Here is a 24,202-nt window from a genome sequence, read left to right on the forward strand (position 1 = left end):
AGTGTTTCGACGTTTCTCCATAAAAATGATTGTTTTAAACATGCATTGATTTCATCAGCAAAAGTAGAGCGAGGAATCACTGGCAATTTTTACCGGTTCCACCAGGTGCATCAAAGAAAAAGAAACCACTTTGTTTAGCATCAACAGCCAACATAATCCGACTGTATGCATTTTTTTGTTCGTCAGTTAATAATGGTTCATTATTAGCAACAATTGTAGCTAAATCAAGATTATTTAATTGTTCTTCTTCTTGCAAATTGCTATTCACTAAGTCTATAGCTGGACGATTAGGTGATATCATACCGTAATGACTAAGTGATGAATTTGAGATCATAATACATAAGCTTTCAATTAATATCAATGCTTCATTGATGGCAAATAATTGACGAATACAACTTGGCGAGACGTTAAAGCTGCATCAGCAAGTGTCAGATCCCAATGATTTTCATCTTCTAAAAGTTGCAACTCACGACATGCATCTTGATACGTACTGAACACTCGACCATTAACTTTTCGTAAAAATTGGAAAGAGATTGGTCCAGGAACATTAACCAACAACAAACGCAAAAAAAAAGCATTCACGTTGTTTTGGATGTACTGTATAAAGTCGTCCTAGTGTCTTAGCTTTAATTATACCTGCTATAGAAGGATGTGGTTCTCTTTTTTTACGTGGCTCCCATTTTTTAGTTGACATGTTCCATGTAAAATAGCATGGAATATCTGTATACAATAATGTTCTTGCGAATTGGCCAAAGGCATCAGTTTTTTGACAAAGTGAGAAAAATCCAGTTAACGTCGTTTTTGGTGGTTCAAATGCTCTTTGAAAAACATTCTCTTCAGTGAAATATACACGTTGACTATTTTCAAGATGCACTGCAAGATGTTGGATAGATGGTTCTCTGTGGTGTATGGGAAAACTAAGTATACGCCAGATAGCTTCGTTGCTGCTAATGTATTTGCCCATTTGGTATCGTGCTATTTCGTCATTTTCATTTATGTTTTGTATTCCAAACATGGCTAAATCACTGCCCTTATTAATTGAACTTCAAAGCTCAACATAAATATGAGGCTTGTATGTTTTTGAGAGCAGTGGTGAGTACGGTACCTCCCATTGATTGTCAATTTCTAATTGGTTAGAATTTGACGTTCTTATTTTAAATGTGTTACCACCACCACAGTCATCGTCGTTTCTACGGCGATACAACGGATAACCATCGACATCAGTAATAGTATCATTCATGAATTTCTTAGAAATTTTTTTTTACATTTTCCATTTTCCATGCATGGCGATGTCATATTAAAAGCACTACACGGCCCGTGAATCATGTGACTTGTAATAATGTCAAATAACTCTTGATCAATTGATGAATCTGGAATTTCGGCTGAAATAATTTGATCAATTTCTTCTGGACGAATTTTAACATCAAGCCAAATTAAAATGTAAGCATAAGGTAAGCCTCGCTTTTGCCACTCAATTGAATACAACCAACAAACGATTTGCCAAATACTGAATATTTTACAATAAAATCAATTTAGGATTTTAATTTTTGTTTAAACACTCGTGCAGTAATGTCGTGACGATGTATCGACTGTTGACTTGGTAATAATAAAGTTTGTATTTCCTCCCAATTTGGATTGCACGTAAATGTTATAAACAAAATGTGGACGCCCGTAATGACGGACATATCTACAACGTATTGAAAATATAACTGACGATATCGAAGAATATAATTATTGTCCTGATTATGTCTAATCATTAATCGATGCGCGTAGTAATTCATTGAACTAACTTTTTTACTTAATTCAATACCATTGATTGAATCACCCTGTTTGATATTGATGTGATATTCATCTTGTCCTTGTCAGAATATCAATGGGTATTGGAGTGCGTAGTACAAACGGTGTATACCTGAAATTCTACTCACTGTATTATCTCGGTGTGTAATTTTAATAGATCTGTTGTCAACTGGATCACCGACCATAACAATAGCAACTTCATCTACGGTTGGCGCATTGAATCTGCCAGCGTGCTCTTCTGATGTTTTTTTGTCAGCTTTGATGACAATTTGATAATTGTCATTTTTCAATTGTGGTGGTACTCTTTTGAACAGTTGAACCAGATGATTACGGTTCTCTAAAAATATTTCCAACAATACTACAATTGCTCTCTCTTCTGCGTGTTCAATAAAATTATATTGGCATCGAGTTGTCACACGTTCTTCACAACTGCCCATGAAGTAGATTTGGAGAAATTTTGGATCTTCATTTGCCATTGGCATCAATGATCCAATTTTATGGTACACTTGGCCTAGAATTTTAAATGTTGTTTCAAAATTACGACAATCAGATGAGAGATCGCAAATTTTAGATGCTCCAAATGATGTCATTTGAAAGCAAGAATAAAACTTTCGTGTCTTACGCAAAAATAATTTTGAATCATATGAAATGCCAGAAAGTAGTGATTTCAAATTGCGAAATTTTAACGCTTGGCAACACTTACATATTTTGTCCATCTCACCGATCGATGGTAACTTTGGGATCAGCTGAATTTTATTTCAAAGTCAAAATATATTTCAGAAAACATAATGATCATAAATAATTAGAACAGTAGATTTTATATAAAGTATTTTTCATTTGCAACATATATGTAAACAATTTAGACCATTACTCGAAATATAAACTATCCTATGTCTTAAGTTAGAACAAATTACACATAAAATGTCAACTTTCATCGAAATCGGTTGACTTGGTGAAGAGTTCATTGGGGACATACATATGACACTGGATTTTTATATATTAAGATTCAGTACAGAATAAAATCATTTTGTACCCAATACCTCCATTTATTCGCAAGTATCGAACAAACATTTTTACCAGTTTTGTGTAGTACTTTTTGTAGGCTATATTTTTTTTATGAAAAAACTGACTTTCAAAATTTGTTATAAAGTTTTAATGAATGAAAATGTAAGATGAAATTGGTTTTAAGCCAACATCTTTAATTCTGAATTTTTGCAAAGTTAATTTTTAACAACTTTAATAATTTAGATAATGTTATTTTAGATTTGTATGCCCAACTAACAATTTGAATTGTATAATATAATCATATTTCTGACTTGTATATAGAAACACTTTAAGGCCTTTTGCAAACTAATTTGGTGTTATACAAATTATACAAGGTATATTTAGCTCCTTTACAGCCTTTCATACTAAGTCTTTTCTTAGCAAAATAACTTTGTATGTAAAGGGTCCTCCATATAACTTCTTTTATTTTGAAAATGCTCTAAAAACATCGAGTGTAGCTGTGCGGCACGTAGTGCCGTCCTTTTCAAACTAAATGTTGCCAATATGCTCCTTTTCAATTTCTGTGAACAAATATTCGTTCAACATGGCCCTATAGCTCCTTGTTCATTTTCAAAGACAAAATGCCCAGTTATGAACCTGGACCAAAATCAGTACCATACAGTGAATCGTTTTGGGTGTAGCGTCTTTTCAATGTATGCGTTCCGATTTTTCGTGCCCCAAATGCGACAATTTTGGTTGTTTACATACTCGCCAATAGCAAGATGAGCTTCATCTGAAAAAATGATTTTTAACTTCCCATAGGAAGTTATTGTAATGGGTCCGATTTGTCAAATTGAAAATTTTGACATTTCTCGACGTTTCAGGGTCCCTAGAGTCGAAATAAAAGATTTTTAGAAAGATTTCTGTGCGTGCGTTTTCGTATGTTCGTATTGTCCGTACGTTAGCTACGTTTTTTTGTTGTAGATAGCTCAAGAAACAGAAATGATATCAACTTCAAATAAATTTTGTTATGCAGATAATAAGGCAGAAAGATGTAGGAAGGGCTATCAAGAAAATTGCTCGGGTAGTTTTTTTACCATAGCACTTAAAAAAAGGTTAATATTTTGGTTGGCCCTAAATATCTTATGAACCAAAAAATCTAGAGACTTGATTTAAATTTTATATAGTATATTATAACGTGATATTAAACAAGTATATTTTTTTAACCAATTAACGGTTTTTTTATAAATCAAAAAAAACTGAAAACAAAAATTTGTTACCTCGAAATACAAAATGATCTTATATCCAAAACAGTTTTGTGCAACGAAAAAAAACGTTTTAAACATCTAGTAAAATATTGAGAATAATTGAATTGACAGTTCTTTTTTATAAAAAATAAACACCTAATTAAACGACTCAAATATCCTATCAACAATTTGAGATTATGGCTTCCAATTAATTTTAACTAATAAAAACTAATGTTTTCAATATTTGTTTTGTTTTTTTTACAAGAAACAAGAACCCAAACAAAAAAATTAATAAAAGTCGGTAATATTTGATTTTAGACTCAAATATTTTATCAAAAATTTGATATATACTTAAAGCTACTTTTATTTTCTAAAAAATATTGTTGAGAACCTTAGGTAAAATTCTGAGAAAAATCGAATTGACAAAATTTAACAAAAAATAAAAACTTAAAAGAAATCTTAACAGAAGTTGGTAAACATAGTGGCTTCAAACTAATTTTAACTAAAGAAATATTTTTTTTAACATTCGAAAAAATTTTGAGAAAATCGAATAAACAGTTTTTATATAAAAAATTAAACCTAACAAAAAACCAATACTAAAACTTGGCAAAAAATAGCTTTTCAAAAATTAAAAATATTGTCTTCAAACTTTTTTTTATTTAACAGAAAATATTGTTTTCTATATTAAGTAGTTTTTTTTTTTTATAAAAATCCATCAGTCCTTTTTTTCATAAAAAATAAAATCTACAAGAAAGAGTACGTAAATTTAGTAAAAATTGATGTTTGGTTCTTGATATATTTCATATTAATTTTATTCATCCAATTTGTAAAAATTTAAGAAATGGTACTAAAATTGGTAAAACTTAGTTTTCGACTAAATTTCTATTTAAAAAAACTAGATTTTGATTTCTTTATATGAAAATATTGTTGGTAGTTTCAAATTTTTTAAGAATATCTCAACAAACAACTTTTTTAACCTTACACGAAAACCTACAAACTTTTAAGCAAGACAAATTGACAGTCGGGATTTGAAGTTATCAGTGTTGGTCGCATCCTAGATTTGGACCTTAGTTGGGTTTTTTGTAAAGAAAATCATTACTTCAAAATTTCTCGAGATGTCAAAAGCGTTATTGTTCGATACATACAATTATTTTTGAGGTATAATCATTTTTTTCATAAAATATTTGAGGTAGTAAACATTTTTTTACAATTAATTTTGTTTATAAAATATAAAATAAATACCGTCATTGGTTCGTGAGATATTTGGAGTAAACCAAAGTTATCACTTTTTTTAGTAGAAAACCCACACAATCAAGTTTATCTAGAAATCAAAATTTATTGGAAGTCGATATCTCTAGTACTTCTAAATATGATATCCCGAACGTACGGATGTACAAACATTCGCACACGCGCACACACAAACATCTCTCTAAAAATATTTGATTCAGATTTTATTGACCTTGAAACGTCACGAAATTTTTAAATGTAGACTAATCGAACCGATTAGAATAACTTTCTATGGGAATTGAAAAAAGATTACTTGTACGTCCAAGTGTACCTTATTGGAATTACTTCTTTTTCTCAAGAGAATAGAGCGACTCACTTAAAGGGAAGTGATTGTTTACTATGTAACATTAAAAGCCAATAAATACTTTTTTTCAATAATTGTTCTCCTTTGACACGTAAGAAGCATTCGACTCCAAATATGTCTGCTTAAGTTACGAGGACCATCCGCCTTCGTTTTATTTTAATTAACTTTAAATAAGGTACGAGTATGCTACCGAATAGTTTTTGAAAGCGTATTCGAAACCGCATATATATATGTAGATCGTTCTCAATTTTCCCTTCACATTTTTCAGGTTAGGTTTTGAAAGGACTCTTTTCAAATTGCCATTAGAAGTTAATGTAATTTTCCGATTTGTCACATTAAAAATCTTGACATTTATGGGTGGTTCTAATTCCCTAGCCCAAAAAGTGTCCGTACAGCAGCTTCCTCTTTGTTGATTCTGAGATAAAAATTTTATTATAACAATACATTAGATTTTTTTTTAATTTGGTAAAAAGGTGGAGATGGAAATTACCTTTTTTCAATATTACCACATTTATTTCTAGACCTTTTTTCAAACAAACGCTAAAATTAATAAAAATATGCGTACACAGAACGAAAAAAGTCATTCTATTGTTTATTTTGGTAGCGCGATAGTCAATAGAACAATTTTCGGTTGTCAATTTTGGGATCCAACATTTTTGTACAATTTGGTAGCCAATATGACAACTGCGGTAGTCAACATGACAACTGCGGTAGTCAATATGACAACTGCGGTAGTCAATATGACAACTTTGGTTGAAAGAAATTGAAACTACGGTTGTCGTATTGACTAATGCGGTAGTCAATATGATAACTGTGATAGTCAATATGACAATTGCGGTAGTCAATATGACAAATGCGCTAGTCAATATGACAATTCTCGATAGTCAATTTTTGGTAGTCAATATGACAACCAAATTGTCGTATTGACTACCGAAGTTTTTCTATAGACTACTACAGTTGTCATATTGACTACCCAAAATTGAAAATCGAAAATTGTTCCAGGAGTCAATTTTTAAAAACAAGGTTGTCATATTGACTATTTTGATAGTCAATGCCACAATTTGGCCAAATTTCAGGTTCACTATCGACGATTGTTAATATAACAACTTTTTTTTTCTGTGTACGTTTGAGATTCAGTCATACTCTGACTATAATTCAAATGCCGACAAAACCATCAGCTTCAATTAGATTTTATTTTACATAAAGACGTCCTACCCAATTGTTTCCAATTAATTTTTTTTATAAATAAAAAAACTGACAAAAGTGTATGTAATTTTGAAAATTTAACAATAAAAGAATTACATTACTAATAATAATATTTGAAATTTTGTTGAGGCCCCCATAAAATTTATGAGCATAAATCACATCTTAGAATTTTTCATAAGTTTATAATCTAAGGATGTTCTATCCAAAGCAGTTTAAAACTTTCTTGTAGGGGCGGCATACAAATTATGCTTTTCCTGACAGCAAGTAAGGTTGTATTTTAGATTTCAGTACTTTGTGCTTAGCTAGAAAAATGAAATTAAAATATCTTGGAGTATACATATCTCAAAAACCTAAACTAGTATTTTTGGATAAAGGATAAATAGCATATTTTGCTGAAACTTTTTTATTAAAATGAAATTATTGCATTTTTTAATTATTGCTCGTCTTTGAATTGGTCGTACGTCCAATTTAATTTGGCTCATTGGACTTTTGTTGCTCTTTAAATCTTAAAGGTTAAACCGATGAAATAAATTTGATCGACCGAATCAATCATACAATTCTTTTCTCCAAAAAGCTGCAAATAGTTCGGCCGACAGAATTACAAAATTATAAAATCATTTACCAAAAATGTAGTTTATCAAATAAATAAATGCAAAACAGGATAAAAATACACATATCCATTGGTTTCACAACAGTAGATGCTGCATTGGTTTATTTTTGTTTTTATTTGTATCTAACCTAACGAAAATTCATAATTTAAGCCTTTTCAATTATGCCTTCAGGGAGTATGTTATGTGCGCTTGTTTATTTACCCATTCTCATTCTCATCATATCCTTTCTCTGGATCTTCTATTTGTTTGCTTTTGGTTCATCCTTTATCCCTTTCAGTTGAATAAAATCATCATCTTCTTTATACACTAGTAGATATGTATGTATGGAGGTTGTTTGAGATACAGGTGCAAATATGTACATTTATACATAATATTATAAATCTTAGCGAATATTCTGATTTTGGAATAAGGCAACATTTATGTATGTAGGTGTTTACGAGTATATGTTTTAAGCATTTGGGCAAATTGAGAACCGTCTGAACCCATAAAACAAAAATAAATAAATAAAAAGTTCTAAAATGCCCTTTGGCAAGAATTTATTTTCTTAGGTTATGAATAACTTAAACTTATGTGGATATTCAAGCTATACAGCTTTTTTTTGGTTAATCTCTTAAAAAAAAAACATATGGTAAGGTTCTTTATATCAAACATAATGTACTTACCTTCCCCTACCTGTACGTATTTGACTTTATTGTTTTAGGTTAACAAACTATAAATTAGATCTTGAAAATAGGACACAAAGATAATGTAGAAACATGCTTCGATTTTCAATGAAGGTTAAAATATGATTTAATTTAAAAATTTTGACATGTAAATCAGATAAACATACTTATAAAATAAGATGTGTTAGTTCAATATACTATTTAAAATCAATTATTTCAGTAACTTAGGCTTTTAAACTTCCCATAGGAAGTTATTGTAATGGGTCCGATTTGTCAAATTGAACATTTTGACATTTATCGACATTTCAAGGTCCCTAGAGTCGAAATTAAATTTTTTTAGAGAGATGTATATATGTAAGTGGGACAGATATAGAGCACTGTAAACGGTGACAAAATATGAAAATAACAAATTACCAAACAAATATTTGTAATTTATAAAAATTAATTCTTTAAAACTGTAAACATATCGCTCATTAAGACAATACTACCAAAAAACAATATCAATCCCTTAATGCAACAGAGTGTACAATATTTTTTGTGATCCATTCTTTTCCCAATACAAACAAACTGAATGGTTTGCCCACTTGAGAGCACACCACTTATAAACGGTGATTTTTTAAGAGCTTGAGAACTTTAAAAAAAAAAACGCATAAAATTTGCAAAATCTCATCGATTCTTTATTTGAAACGTTAGATTGGTCCATGACATTTACTTTTTGAAGATAATTTCATTTAAATGTTGACCGCGGCTGGGTCTTAGGTGGTCCATTCGGAAAGTCCAATTTTGGGTAACTTTTTCGAGCATTTCGGCCGGAATAGCCCGAATTTCTTCGGAAATGTTGTCTTCCAAAGCTGGAATAGTTGCTGGCTTATTTGTGTAGACTTTAGACTTGACGTAGCCCCACAAAAAATAGTCTAAAGGCGTCAAATCGCATGATCTTGGTGGCCAACTTACCGGTCCATTCCTTGAGATGAATTGTTCTCCGAAGTTTTCCCTCAAAATGGCCATAGAATCGAGAGCTGTGTGGCATGTAGCGCCATCTTGTTGAAACCACATGTCAACCAAGTTCAGTTCTTCCATTTTTGGCAACAAAAAGTTTGTTAGCATTGAACGATAGCGATCGCCATTCACCGTAACATTGTGTCCAACAGCATCTTTGAAGAAATACGGTCCAATGATTCCACCAGCGTACAAACCACACCAAACAGTACATTTTTCGGGATGCATGGGCAGTTCTTGAACGGCTTCTGGTTGCTCTTCACTCCAAATGCGGCAATTTTGCTTATTTACGTAGCCATTCAACCAGAAATGAGCCTCATCGCTGAACAAAATTTGTCGATAAAAAAGCGGATTTTCTGCCAACTTTTCTAGGGCCCATTCACTGAAAATTCGACGTTGTGGCAGATCGTTCGGCTTCAGTTCTTGCACGAGCTGTATTTTATACGGTTTTACACCAAGATCTTTGCGTAAAATCTTCCATGTGGTCGAATAACACAAACCCAATTGCTGCGAACGGCGACGAATCGACATTTCACGGTCTTCAGCAACACTCTCAGAAACAGACGCAATATTTTCTTCTGTACGCACTGTACGCATTCGTGTGGTTGGTTTAATGTCCAATGAAGTAAACTGAGTGCGAAACTTGGTCACAATCGCATTAATTGTTTGCTCACTTGGTCGATTATGTAGACCATAAATCGAACGTAAAGCGCGAAACACATTACGAAACGAACACTGATTTTGGTAATAAAATTCAATGATTTGCAAGCGTTGCTCGTTAGTAAGTCTATTCATGATGAAATGTCAAAGCATACTGAGCATCTTTCTCTTTGACACCATGTCTGAAATCCCGCGTGATCTGTCAAATACTAATGCATGAAAATCCTAACCTCAAAAAATCACCCTTTAGTTATCCCCAGGCAGGTATATTTTGGCCTTGAGACTTATTGATAGTCATTGCAAATGTCAATCTAATTGGAAATTAAAGGCGTTTGAATTGGATAATTTACAGCTTCTGTAGTATCAAAAACTCTGTCAATAGATTTGTATGACATAAAGTCTACTGGGAAAAAATGTTGTATCTTGAGATTTGACCTCCCTGTTCAATGCCTCAAGCGATTGTTTGTGTGCCAGTGCATTCATCCCAGATGATAATTTTACACTGTTGCAGCCATGTTGCCATGGGTTATTTTAAATAATTAGTGGCAGTTTAAATACTGAATGAGCTGAGCTGCCTCTATCCAATAAAGTTGCCGAAATTCCAGAAGATGCACCAGCCTATGTGATACCATTATTTAAACGTATTTTAGCAAGAATTATCGAAATAAGGATTGTTTTTCCAGTTTCACCTGGTGCATCCAAAAAAAGAATCCACCTTGTTCTGCCCAAACAGCGAGAATGATGTGGTCATAAACGGTTCTTTGTTCTTTATTCATTAATAGGACATTGCGAGCAACAATCGCTGCCATTTGTACAGTATTGTATTGTAGTTCACGATTTAATTCAGTGTCTATTAAAAACGATCCATTTCGATTTGGTGAATCCATACAGAGATGACTGAGTGGTAAAATGGCAATGATAATGCAAAGATCCTCGATAGTAATGAATGCTTTACAGAACATAGCGTCACTGAATACTATCGTAAGATCGTTGCACCGTGTACGATGTTAATGCAATTAAACCAACGCACTTAGGAATATAAAATAATAGTTTTATTAACAAATAAAATAAAAGGTTGGAAAACTTCTTCGCTAATTGAAGGTATGTTCACAGAACATGAAGAGATTTGTCCACCCAACGGATAAGTTCATAACACCAAACATTTGTTTTCTAGAGGGGTTACAATGTTGAAAATAGAGCCTTCGAATTTCTTGTAGTATCGGACAAATAGCTATGAAATGGTAAATATCGTCACGCTCTTTTACAACAATTGCAAAGAAGAAGTAGATTTGACCGATGCGAAATTATATCCGGAATATAATTCAAGTTCAATATTTCAAACCTTAGTCTGAAAAATGTACCCATAGCTCTGGCAGAAAGCCTATTATTGAAATAATTTGTGGCATTAGTATTTAAGGATTGGCTTAGATTTCTTTAAATTTCTCTTGTTGACAATGATGATTCTTTATTTAGATGTTGAAGATATGTACCTATTTTCATCAACTTTTGCGATAATATTTGAAAAGATATTTTGCCAGTTATCTATGTTAAACTCAGTCAGTTCAAGAGAACCATTATGCAACCGAGCAAGTTGAGTTCATTCCTTGAATGGCGATGCTTCTTATCGCAAAAGAACCTTTATGATATATGTTTAATGATTCGAACTTGGTTTCCTCATCCCTCTTGTTAGAAAAAATGCATGCAATTTCAATTTGTTAACATAAATTTGTGGAATTCCAGACTCAACATGAATTGTATAGGTTGGAAACGAATTAGGTAACCTAAATACCTAATCTTTTGGAAAAGAGCCGTTGTATCAACTCAAATTCCTCAAAAAAGGGTGCAACCAAAAACTTGAATATATTAACCAAGCAAGTGTTAATGGTTGCTTGGAAAACTAGATATTTATATTATAAGCCTATGTTTTTGTTTAAGAAGGAAGTTGGCCACATTATGTTGAGAGCTATTTTAGCTTCTTTACTCTTATGCTGATCATGTTTATTGAAGCTACTGTTAGCAGACATCAACACTCCCAGATATTTGAATTCCTGTACTATTTCAATAGGTTGTTAAGGAACCACCTTTCTTCTCTCAACCTTTTTCCACTCCGTGCCTCAAATACCATTATCTTTGTTTTCTCTGAGTTTATTTTAAGGTCCCAGATATTGCAGTATGTTTGGACCCTATTGATTTGTAGCTGGTGAGAAGATGCATAACCAAGTCATCGACGTAAAGAAGTACTTTTATACGAATATCAGAAAAACAAACTCCACCGAGCTAATTATTTGAAATATCATTAATGTAAAGGGCAAACAAAATTAGGCTGAGGATTCATTCTTGGGAAACACCTGCAGTCGTTTGAAACCAATTTGAAATCTCGGTACCAGCCCAAACTGTCGCATAAGTTTTACATACAAAATTAAGATATTGTAGATATTTCGAAATTTTCTAGATATACCAAGTGGGGACAATTGAGAGCTTGTCGATTGACAAGCAGCTTTTAAAGCAAGTATACAGTTTCTTTTTCTTTTAGATAAATTTGTCATCAACTCTCGATAAATCAAAAATATGGTCAACCGTTGAAGAGCCCTCACGATGACCAGCTTGAAATATACTTTAGCGATTGTTTGATTCTACCCGACTGATAAGTCTTTTGAATAGGATTCTAGCAAATACTTTTTTAATGGAATTTAATATTGAAATACCTCTGTAATTCTCTAAAAAGAAAGAAGATATTGCTTGTATTCTAAAGATGAGTTTTTTTTTATTTCAACGGGAATGCCATCAATTCCTGGGGAAATATTGTTTTCCATTTTAAACTGAGTAAGTTCCAGTTCATCAAGGACTATAACAGAATCAAGCAAATCATCAACTGTGTCAGGGCAAGCATAAGATGGTCGCTAAATTTAGAGTGTAATTTAACTTTTTAGCCTCACAGACCTTATTGTATATTTTTTTAGCTTCCAGATATGAAGACTTAAAGTGGTCTAAATTAAATCTTCTACATAACTTAAGGAAAGCGAAAGATTTTTTTTTCTGAGGCTCATACATTCGGAATCAAAACAATTATTTCTGGGTTTCAGCTGCTTTTGTCTACTAGTGCTGGAAGCGGATGATCTAACAATTTCACTTAATTGTTCAGAATATTCTATATTTACTTTCTTATTTTAAGTTCACTGTTAATTGAATTAAAAATCAATATCCATCTTATTAAAGTCTATAATGGTGGTCTTTTCACTTTTTTTGAAATTAAGACAAAGTATCTCCAATGTGGATTTGTAGATTAAACTGTTTGCGATTAAAATGCTTTTCTTATGCAGATGGAAACTGTTTTCAATTTAATATTATTTAGATTGGAGTGGTTTAAAAGTTTTTGAAATCGATTAACGTGTAGATTATTAAATGCCTTTTAAATTTGATTTTTAGTTAAACTCTTGAAACAAATAAATGGCATCTACGAAATACGAACGAATAAAATAAGACTAAAATTCGTATTCGAAGCATTGGAAATAATACACGAATTATCTGATTTTCGAAAATTATAACTTTTTTTATTATTTGCACCCTTACTTATAACAACGAAGGCCTTACCTACGGTTTCCTTCCAGACATAAGATATGTACATTGTTAGGACTGTTAAGTCGCTAAAAGTTTTTACGTCGTTTTATAGATATTCCCCAGCCCTGAATTAAGGTATTTTCTTCTCCTTTGATGGACCTGTAATATTAAATTATTGCTCGTTTCTGGTTTAAAAGCTTGCCCTTCACTTTGCAAAAACAATTCAAATCAAAACATTAATCTTGCTTAGTGTGTAGGCCCTTGTTCTGGGCATAGGAAGAGCGAAAAAAATCGCTTTCTTTAAATAATTCAGATTTATGTTGTGATGTACCTTGTTTATAGCTGAAAATATATTTTCTCAAAAATTTAACTTTTGACATAAGTGCGTGGTCCATTGTTAATGATAATGCATCTTGATTTGAGTTATGTTTGTTCATTTGGAAGGATCAAAAACAAAAACATAGAGATTATTCATTTTTGTAGGTTCTCTTCAACAAGATTCTTAATGTGAAGCATATTTTAAGGAAACATTTCAAAATATCTCCATTTCTTCTTCTTTTGAAGTTTTTTTTTTAAGAATTAGGAACTTAAAATAATAAATTAAAAAAGCGGAGAGTAAGAATTCAATGAATCATAATAAATAAAAGGATATTGTATATATTTTCAAAGCTCTTTATTTATTATAACACTGATTTGCTAAATTTTTATCTAGCAGACTGGTTTCTTTCATAACATCAATTCTTAATAGTTTTTGATTTTACTATTTCTGGAAAGAACTATAGGAATGATATCATGCTCTTTCTTTTTTTTACATGTTTTTGGTAAATTAAAATCAAATAAATATGTTTTTGACGAATCATCGTATAAATATAAATTTTATTTTCATTGTAAAGGCTGCTCTTTTTTTAAATAAATCGAAAACTTTAGAAAGGATTTTCTTTATAAACATTTTGTAAAGTTAGGTAAGATTAAAGTGGCTGTCCGTGATAAAGTACGACTATTGTGGCATCACATAAATCCTGAGGCTTACTTCTAAGCTCAATAAAAGCAGTTTAAAGCCCTTACGAAACGTGAAGGACTGATTTTAATATGATTGGGATCGTATAAGTCGTTAAAGAAGAAACCTCCTTGGTAAGTCTTGCGGTTTTAGCTAGAGCAGGGCATAAACAGAGCAAAAGTCATTTGAGATAGGAAGCAACTTGATCTAGTGTAGACAAGGTGTTTTTTGTGACCTGACACTGACTGACGATTGGTATGTCAGCATTAATGTTGATAAGCCACGACAGACTTCATTTATTGCCAAAAGTTCCGCCTGGAACACGCTAAAATGATTGGGAAGGCGGAATTGAGCCTTAATTTCGGTCGTTCTGAGTACACAACTTTACCAACCCCTTCTATTGTTTTTGATCTATTTGTATAAAAATGGACTGACTCGACTTTGCGGATTGCCCTTTCCTCCAAAAAAGATCTGGAAGGTTTACAAATTTGGGAGTTTTTATCGAATTACAGATGGAATAGTGTGCTTTGAAATTGATTCTAAATAATTAAGAACTACGGAGTTGCCAATGTTGTTGTAAGCCTACTGAGATGAAACTTTGAGGTGAATAGCAGATTTTACAGCTTGTTACCTAAGTAAACCAAGAAGTAGAGTAGGGTATCCACTATCCAGTGCTACAGATAGGATCATGCAAACCGTACATTAAAATCGGTCTGGTTACCGATGTTTAGAATCAATGAGTAGTTAGAAGTTGTAGGCCCCTTTAAGTTACCAATAGCTTTTTTGCAAGAAAAGAGAGCTATAATAGCTTCTCTCCTATATATAAGAAAATGTCTTGTATCAATACTTGCCCTTAAATGGCTATTAATCAATCTTTCTAAGGTCTTAAGATGGAATGACGATAGACTTATAGATAGATAGATAGATGTTTAGGATTGACTTTCCCCTTATTTTCCTGCCTTGGATATGAAGAAAATTTTCACTTCTCAACATTCCGAGGAAATATGGACCAGTTTTAGACAGCTGTTTAAAATTATGCCTGAAGTTTATAAATAGAAAGGCAATTTTAAAATATTTTCCTGCAAAAAAATTTAATAATTTTATGCGTTGTGCGAACAAAAAATTAGTTCAAAAACTTAGTTTGACAGATATCGAATTCAAGCCCTTTACAACAAATTAAACCCTTAAAAATACTTCTTAAAGGTGGTTAGAAGTGGTCTCCGTCTCGAATATTATAGCAACAATTCCAGATATTGGCTTCAAAATATAATATTGGTAAAATTTTCAGATAAATTCAAATAATTGTTTTTTTTTATAAATAATAAAAATTTACAAAAAATACTAAACAAATTAAATAAAAGTATTGACTTCAAAATTATTTCAGACTAAGCAAAATATTGTTGTTAAGATAAAGACATTTTTCTATAAAAAATCCAATCGCCAGTATCTTTTAAAAAAAATCTAGAAAAAATTATGAAACATTTGTTTCGAATAAAATATCTCGGAAAATAAAATAAATGCTACGAGTATATTATTCCAAAAATATGTGTTAACTTTATTTCGTACGAAAAACCAATTGATAACTTTTTTACAAAATGATATTTATTTTAAACTTTTGTTTAGCCTACACAAAAATGTTGTTATTAATATTTTGTGAAACTTTTAGAAATATCGACAGACGGACTTGAATGGGGTCTTATCCCAGCCTCTTTTTCAATTAATTATTTCAAATTCTTCTAGAAATTCCCAACACACTCATAGGAAAGGTATAGAATTATAAAAGAAAGCTGCTGTGATTCAATCGAGCATTTTATTGATCAAATAACTTAAAATCTTTTGACAAAATTAAAAAACAAACACAAAACATTTTTAATTGAAGTTGCGACTTAATTTAATTGCTTTTATTGATTCACAAAATAAATAAAACTCAAACAAGATAAGATAATACGATTTTCAATGAACGAGGAGCGACATATCCCCCTACCCTCTACCTAACGAACGCAGGAATTATTTATTTTCGAGCTTTTTTGTTCTTATTTTCATTTTGCAACACTAGATTGGATCAAATGTCACTGAATGTTTTTATTCCTCACATATATATAAAATAAAACTAAAATAAAAGTATAAAATAGAAACAAAAAAAAACGAAACGAAACGAAACGAAGCCTAGGTCACAAAGCAATGACCCTCTTTTTCAGTCTTATCAACTTAAATCAGTGTCCTCGATGGCTGAAAGGACATCCAATAATAAAAAAAATAAAAAATTGAAACTTTTTCATTCACCTAATGTGTTGGAAAAATAAAATGTCACCCAGGAGAATTTCGTTTCGAAAATTAATGATTGCCTCCTTTCATTTTGTCATTCGATGGACGTCAGAGAAAATTCAACCATCCTCAAAAAAAGGAAAACATAAAAAAAAGTTTAATAAAATAAAAATATTTCTCAAATGAAAATGGGCTTTGAGCCTAAAGTTTGACAACCGATCCACATAAAACATCGTCAATTGACGGTAATTAATGGAGTTCAATTTGAACATAAGCCATCGAGGGTGTTGACGCGACGCGACACCATGTTGTTTTGAGTTTGTTAAAATGTATGATGGTGTCTGTACATAGTCTGTCACTTGTCAAGAATATTATATCATCCTATTACCATTATGTATTGAGAATAATAGTATGTGTCTCTTTTGTTAGGTTTTGAATTACGAGAGTCAAATTATTTTAGGATACATTTATTTAATGTACACAAATTTAACAATCGCTAACTTCCTTGTTTCATGTTTTTAAGATTTCGTTACATTTAGGTAGGTATGAGGCTTAATTCAGAAAATATACAATGCTGAAATTTTAGAACTTTAATAAATACGAAACTTTTTTTTATTTTTAATTATGGTTTTGATTTTCGAAAAATAAGTATTATCTAAATCTAAAGTAACAAATGTAATTTCTAGCTTTAAATTTCTTAATTACTCTCTGTAGATGGATTAACAGTCTGCGAGGGATGTGGGCCTTAAATAACATGCGTCCCCTTCCAACTCGATCGCTTGCTATCTGCATCCAGTTTCACACTCCAAATTGGTTGAGATTCTCTCGCACCTGCGTGTGTCCCCTGAGTCACGGTCTTTCTCCACTGTACCGTGTCCCATAGGATTTGATTTAAGGACTTTTAAAGTTAGAGCGTAGTTGGACTTTTCTCTTTTTTGTCCAGATCAGTGTCGCTGTAAAGTCCGAACGAACAGTTCGTTGTTGTATCTTGTCCTCCCTTCTCCATTTATATAGACGGAATCAAAAATCACTCGCATATTTTTCCTCTCGCATTCATCCTAAGATAGTTTGACAAGGTCCACGTCAAATCCTCAGCAATATATATGAGTACCGGGATGATGAGCGTTTTATTACTCAATAACTTTTTTAATCCAAAGACTTCTTCTCTAACTGATTTCAGAAATGAAGTTATTGTCTGAATTTATATCGAAGCCTTGGTAGACAAAGTCCTCAACTACCTCACATTCATAGTTGCTCATGGTGACGTTTTGTCCAAGACGTTCGTCGTTCAATATTTTCTTTTATGACAGCAAAAAATTGGTCTCGCCCGCATTGACTACTAGACCCAGCTGACATCACGCTTTGAATTTCCAATTAAATCAATATTTTGGAGTATCCGAGCAATTGGTGTAAGCGAATTCTTTCCAGAAGGATGTTAAAAAAGTCCCATTAAATGCCTCGCCTTGTCTCAAACTTTTTTTGACATCAAAAGCATCGGTGCAGAAGCATGTAATTTCCATCGTGATATGAACTTAACAGGTTGTTGTCGAACTGCTTTAGACGTTCAATGGATCTTATAAGCGATTTTTAGAAGACTTTTGTCCCTATAGTTACGTCCGTACGTCTTTACGTTCGCGACGTTTTTTTCGTCGTCCATAGCTCAAGAACCAGAAGAGATATCGTCTTCAAATAAATTTTGTTATACAGATAATAAGGCAAAAAGATGCAGAAAGGGCTCTCAAGAAAATTGATTGGGTGGTTTTTTTACCTTAGCAGTTTGAAAAAAAGGTGATAATTTTGGTTAACCCTAAATATATTACGAACGAAAAATGCTAGAGACTTGAATTAAATTTAATATAATATATTGTAACGTGATACCAAACAGGTATACAAAAATCAATACAACGGTTTTTTTATAAATCAAAAAAACTGAAAAAAAAAATTTGTCACCAACAAAAATTTTATGACTGAAACATGATTTCATCTCTAAAACAATTGTATGCAACGAAGAATAATGTTTTTGACATCTGGTAAAATTTTGAGAAAAATCGAATTGACGGTTTTTTTTTATAAAAAATAAAAATCTAAAAAAACATTACTCAAAGTTCGTAAAAATTGAATATCGATTCAAATATCTTTTCAAAAACTTGAAATTTAGGCTTCAAGCTTATTTTATCTTATAAGAAATATTGTTTTCAACATTTTGAAAAGTTTTGAGAAAAATCGAATTGACAGTTTTTTTACAAAAAAATAAAAACCTAAACAAAATTTATAAAAGTTGGTAAAAATTGATTTTCGACTCAAATATCTTTTCAAAACTTTGAGATATTGGCTTTAATTTACTTTTATCTTTCAAAAAATCTTGTTGTCAACATTCAGTAACATTTTGAAAAAAATCGAATTGACAGTTTTTTTACAAAAAATTAAAAACCGAAAAATAATTAACAAAACTTGGTAAAAAATGATTTTCGACTCAAATATCTTTTAAAAACTTTGAGATAATAGCTTCTAACTAGTTTTTTCTTATAAGAAATATTGTTTTCAACATTAGGACAAATTTTGAGAAAAATCGAATTGACAGTTATTTTACAAAAAATAAAAACCTAAAAAAAAACAATACTAAAAATTGGTAAAAATTTACTTTCGGCTCAAATAGCTTTTCAAAACTTAAAAATATTGGCTTCAAACTTATTTTATTTCACAGAAAATATTGTTTTCAATATTCAGTAATTTTTATATAAAAATCCAACGGTCCGTTTTTTCATAAAAAATAAAATCTGCAAAAAATAGTACGCAAATTTGGTAAAAATTGATACGAGTGCATATAGACAAATTTTTAAGCAAGACAAATCGACAGACGGGATGGGAAGTTATCAGTGTGGGTCGCATCCCAGCCTCTTTTTTATATCCTGTTTTGAACCCTTCTTTAAAATTGATGATATATAAGAAACCTTTCAAGAAGTGTCTTCAGACTAATGAAAGATTTAAAATTCGTGAAAGTGGTTGGGCTAATATAGTACCGCATTTTCTTAACAAAGTAACAGAGAATCAAATCAGGCACTTCACTCTTATTAACATAAAATTTAACTTAGAGGTTAAATAGACTAAAAAAACTGATGTAAGATTGTTTCTGGATAGGGGGGTTGAAAACAGTTTGGGAATAAGTTATTAACTAGGGTTGTTGTCAAAATACTGTATTTAAAATACTGTATCTCATTGAACTCTATTTCGAAATATTGTATGTACAAAATACTGTATGATCAATCTACTATAATTTTGTATTTCATTATTGTGTATATCAAAATTCTATATTTCAAAATGCCGAAAAATAAAAATTGCTTTGATAAAGAAGAAAGTGCGTACGCTGGGAACAACATTTAGAGAAGATGCCGATTTTACCAAAAAATCATCTTTTCAGATTTAGCTCATTTTGATTTTGGCGGGTATGTAAAGAAGCAAAATTGTCGCATTTGGGGCACAGAAAACCCGCATGCATATATTGAAAAGCCGATACACCCAAAACGAGTCACTGTTTGGTGCGGATTTTGTCCCATTTTTTTTGAAAATGAGTAAGAATTGGGGGTTACAGTCAATAGCGATCTTTATAAGGCATGTTGAACGAATTTTTGTTCAAAAATTGAAGAAGAACATTTGGTTTTAACAGGACGGCGACGCTACGTGACACACAGCCGAAACTACTCTCCATTTTGTATAGCTTTTAAAAAAAAAGTTATTTGGCGGAACCAATATTAAGCAAAAAATATTATGACCATACAGTATTTTAAAATACAGCATTTCAACCCGCTCCCTACGAATTGTATACATCACAAGTAATAGTATCATGCTACTTTATACCACTAGGAAATCTACTTCATTTATGAAATTCCAAATACACTTGCTATTTAATTTGGGGTCATTTTCAATAGACAACAAGTATTTTTGATGCAAGAATTTCATAAGTAAGTACAAGTTGAAGATTTAGTAGTTCAATATTATTCTTATCAGATTTATCTTTTTGAGGTTGGGCAAATTCCCATTATACCAAATAAGACAACAAGTTAAAGTTCCTCCAAAGCACAATGTTTGCAATTTTTTCTCTAATAAAAATGTGTATTGGACACGTTTTGATGAAAAGTAAGGTAAAATATATTAAATCATTCAAAATTATTATGATTTCCTAAATTATCGGTGGACTCAGGCAACTAGCCACTAATAAAAAGGAAAGATGTTTCATAAAACGACCATGAAGTCCAGGAAAGTGAACTTTAAGTACTTTTCTGGGTAAAGCAATAGCTCTAGCGCAATTATCTATAGGGCCCCATTTCTTTCAATATTTATGATGTTGCCTTCATTGAACTCATGCCATAACGAAGAACTTCCATCGGTTGACTTATAAGAAAAAAAGAAAACAAAAACAAACAGATTCTCAGAAACCGGATGTAATATTTCCACTGATACACATTCCCGCGTTCGCACCTTTCGAATTACTTTCATATATCATTTAGATTTGTTGTACTACTTATTCCAGAGCCCAAAGCAATATGGCCGATAATTAAAACGAACTACACAGGCACGCCTAAGTACTTCCATCTAATCCAGTTCACTTTAGCATCATAGTCGGTTTCGGTGCCGGAGTCTGAGTCTGAGTTTGAGTCGGAGTCTGAGTCGGCAAGGAAATTGTATGGTATATTTGTTTGTAGGTATTACATGAGGTGCTATATTACACTTATTTTCCTTACGTATAAAAATCCAACGTTAAAACTTATACCTACATTAATTATTTTTCTTTACAGTTAATTATGTGGTTTTATCGCGAACCTCAATTAACGGAAATGTGCTGCCGTATAGTCCTGGCTTGTTCCTTTTTCTTGAGGTTACTTTAGTTTTCTTTTTTATTATATTTATTTTATTTAGTGCACATTTACATTTCCTGTTTTGTTTTGTAGAAGGAATTTTTACTGTTGTGTTAAATATTACGTTTTCCACGGTTCTTTTTTTAATTATTTTTTTTTTTGTAATGTATGTGTGAATGTGGTTTTGTGTGTGTGTGAAAGTAAATAGGAAAAGGAAATCCGCTTTAAGGCGGAAAGATTCTTCAGCATTTGGCGGCCAACTGTGAAAGGGAAACACTTCAAGGCAGTCCACTTTATTTTATTTTTGCGTTTTCCTTTTTTTAGAGTTTCCTTCTTATTTCAATTTTTGTTTTTCTTTTAGCACATTTTACAAAATGTCGGCACAGGAAGTCAAGTGTTAATTGCATGCTTCTATTTCTGTATAAAGAAGAAAGGTTTCCTTTTCAGGCACTCTTGCTTGCATGGGCTTAGGGAGGAACAATTAAAACGAGCGGAGGTATGAAGTAATAACAAAGTTGTTAGTCTTATTCCGTTTGTTTGTATATCTATACAGTAGGCAGAGTTTTTAAGCTTGTGTCTATTAGGAATAATCATATAGTTTACAATGAATTAAAAAAGGTCGATGATTTGTTTAAATAGGTAATGTTATGATGTCAAGGCTTGATAAATGGTTGCTGTTTAGCTCGTAAGAGTATCAAAATTATTTCTGGCTGTCAATAATTCAATGCATTGAAATCGACTCATATTAAAGTATTCTCCTATTTTGGACTCTAATGCTAATCTGCTTATTTCAGTTGGCACATACTTATAAATATACTTGCGAGTATGAAATATACCTTAATTAAACATATATTTAATATATTGTTATAATAAAAATAACTTCTTATTGTTATATTGACATTTTTTTTAAAAATACTTGTGAATCCTGAAAATAAAAGCCATGACTTTTAATTTTCCAAAAGTAGGTATTGTAAATAGTCCGATTTGTCGAATTAAAATTTTTACGTTTCTCAAAGATTTCTAGACTTATTTCAGTTAGGGTATGTGTACAAATTAATTTCAAAATTTAATAGCTTAATTTTTTCGTAATATAATTGGGGTCAACCAAAGTTTTCACGACTAGGTCACAGAAACTTGCTCATTCTGTTTAAAAATATTTCCTGTATTTTAAAAATTAAAATTATAACTACAAAAACACTTTGTTTTCAAAAATTTTAATGCCATTTGATTTCTCAAAAAGAGACTGGGATGAGGCCCACACTGATATCTTTTTATACTGTCTATCGATTTGTCTTGCTTTAAAGGTTTGTAGAATTTCGTGTTTTGTTTATTTTTGTTATTCTAAAAAATTTAAAAATTAATAACACTATTTTGCATATGATAAAAAAGTTTGATTTTAAAATCTATTTTTGTAAACGATATTTTCTAATCGTTAAACATTTTTTACCAATTTTAGTAGCATATCTTAGAAGTGTTTATTTCTTATATAAACAAATAAAAATTGGATGAATGAAATTAATTTGAAGTCAATAGCTTCTTTTATTCACTTGATATCGAGAACGGAACATCATTTTTACAAAATGTTCGTATTGTTTATCGCAGATTTTATTTTTTTATTAAAAAACTGTTGGATTTTTATCAAAAATTCACCGAATTTAAAAATATATATTTTATGTGAGATAAAATAAGTTTGAAACCAATATTCCTAGTTTTTGAAAAGATATTTAAGTCGAAAATCAGTTTTTAGGAACTTTTAAGGTTTTTATTTTTGTAAGAAAAACTTCCAATTTTATTTTTCAAAAAAAATTGTCGAATGTATAAAACAATATTTCTCATAAGGTAAAATTAGATTTAAGAAAAAATCATAAGGTTTTGAAAAGTTATTTGAGTCGAAAATCAATTTTTACCAACTTTGAGTAATGTTTTTTTTAGGTTTTTATTTTTATAAAAAAACCAATTTGATTTTTCTCAAAATTTTAACAGATGTTAAAAAAGTTATTTTTCGTTGCAAAAAATTGTTTAAGAGATAAATTCATTCATGTTTGGCGCAATTTTCTATTAGTGCAGCACGAATTTTGACACTCGTTTTTTTTTTATAGATATGTATGTTGAAATAAATAATAATTATAGCAATTTTCGAGCGAGGAAACATTTATTCCCATTTTAAATTAATTTTCAAAGTTCACTTTCACATACAACATACGCAAAAACGGTTGGTTTTGACATTTATTCACTGTTTTTTGTTCGGTGTCACCACACTTGATTTTTTCTTGTTGGAGATTTCTTTGATTTTAGTGGGCAAATGCATAAAGTACGTTGCATATACCCAAAGTCGCACCCACCCCAAATCCTATAGTGATTACAAGCGGGGAAGTTGCAGGGGGAGCATGCCCCCTTACATACCTAGCTGTTAGTCCACCGTACTATCAATTCAAAATACTATTATTGGAAAAACTTGGCATTGGGATAATTAATGATTGGAAACCATTGCCTTGGGAATGACAAAAATTGAAACATTACATTTTTGGAAAAATGGTTATTTTCTATTTTTTTATACGTATTTTATAGACGTGGCTAAGCATTCTCCTGAACAGAACCGTCACCCTGGTGATGGGGCGTTGTGAATAAAAGTTTAAAAATTCCGGGGGATAATTGAATACATCATCTTGGTTAGTAGCCGAATCAACTGATTTACATACCCTCGGTTCGTCTGTAATTTGTTCTTGAATTTTTAAATTTAATTAATTTACATCAATGTTTTTTGCAGCCAAT

General features: G+C 31.2%; 2 protein-coding genes across 2 annotated transcripts in view; one reads left to right on the forward strand and one right to left on the reverse strand.

The window, feature by feature from the left end:
• LOC129953762 (neuroligin-3) overlaps positions 1 to 24,202 on the forward strand; it is a 276,340-nt gene that overhangs the window by 10,875 nt on the left and 241,263 nt on the right. The gene's annotated exons all lie outside the window — the stretch shown is intronic.
• LOC129944943 (uncharacterized) lies at positions 358 to 2,387 on the reverse strand. The gene is made up of 4 exons (XM_056054607.1): positions 1,926 to 2,387; positions 1,106 to 1,246; positions 637 to 1,030; positions 358 to 509 (listed from the first exon to the last, which is right to left on the reverse strand). The coding sequence occupies exons 1-4, from the start codon at positions 2,385 to 2,387 to the stop codon at positions 358 to 360; spliced, it is 1,149 nt and encodes a 382-aa protein (XP_055910582.1).

The sequence above is a fragment of the Eupeodes corollae genome, chromosome 1 (genome assembly GCF_945859685.1).
Source record: "Eupeodes corollae chromosome 1, idEupCoro1.1, whole genome shotgun sequence".
In the NCBI taxonomy this organism is placed as follows: domain Eukaryota; kingdom Metazoa; phylum Arthropoda; class Insecta; order Diptera; family Syrphidae; genus Eupeodes; species Eupeodes corollae.

Coding starts and splice junctions, on each gene's coding strand:
- LOC129944943 (XM_056054607.1), bottom strand. CDS start 2,387: ATGACATCATTTGGAGCATCTAAAATTTGCGATCTCTCATCTGATTGT. Junction 1,247..1,925: donor TTACACACCGAGATAATACA/GTGAGTAGAATT, acceptor AAAATTTCTAAG/AAATTCATGAATGATACTAT. Junction 510..636: donor ACCACATCCTTCTATAGCAG/GTATAATTAAAG, acceptor TTTTACGAAAAG/TTAATGGTCGAGTGTTCAGT.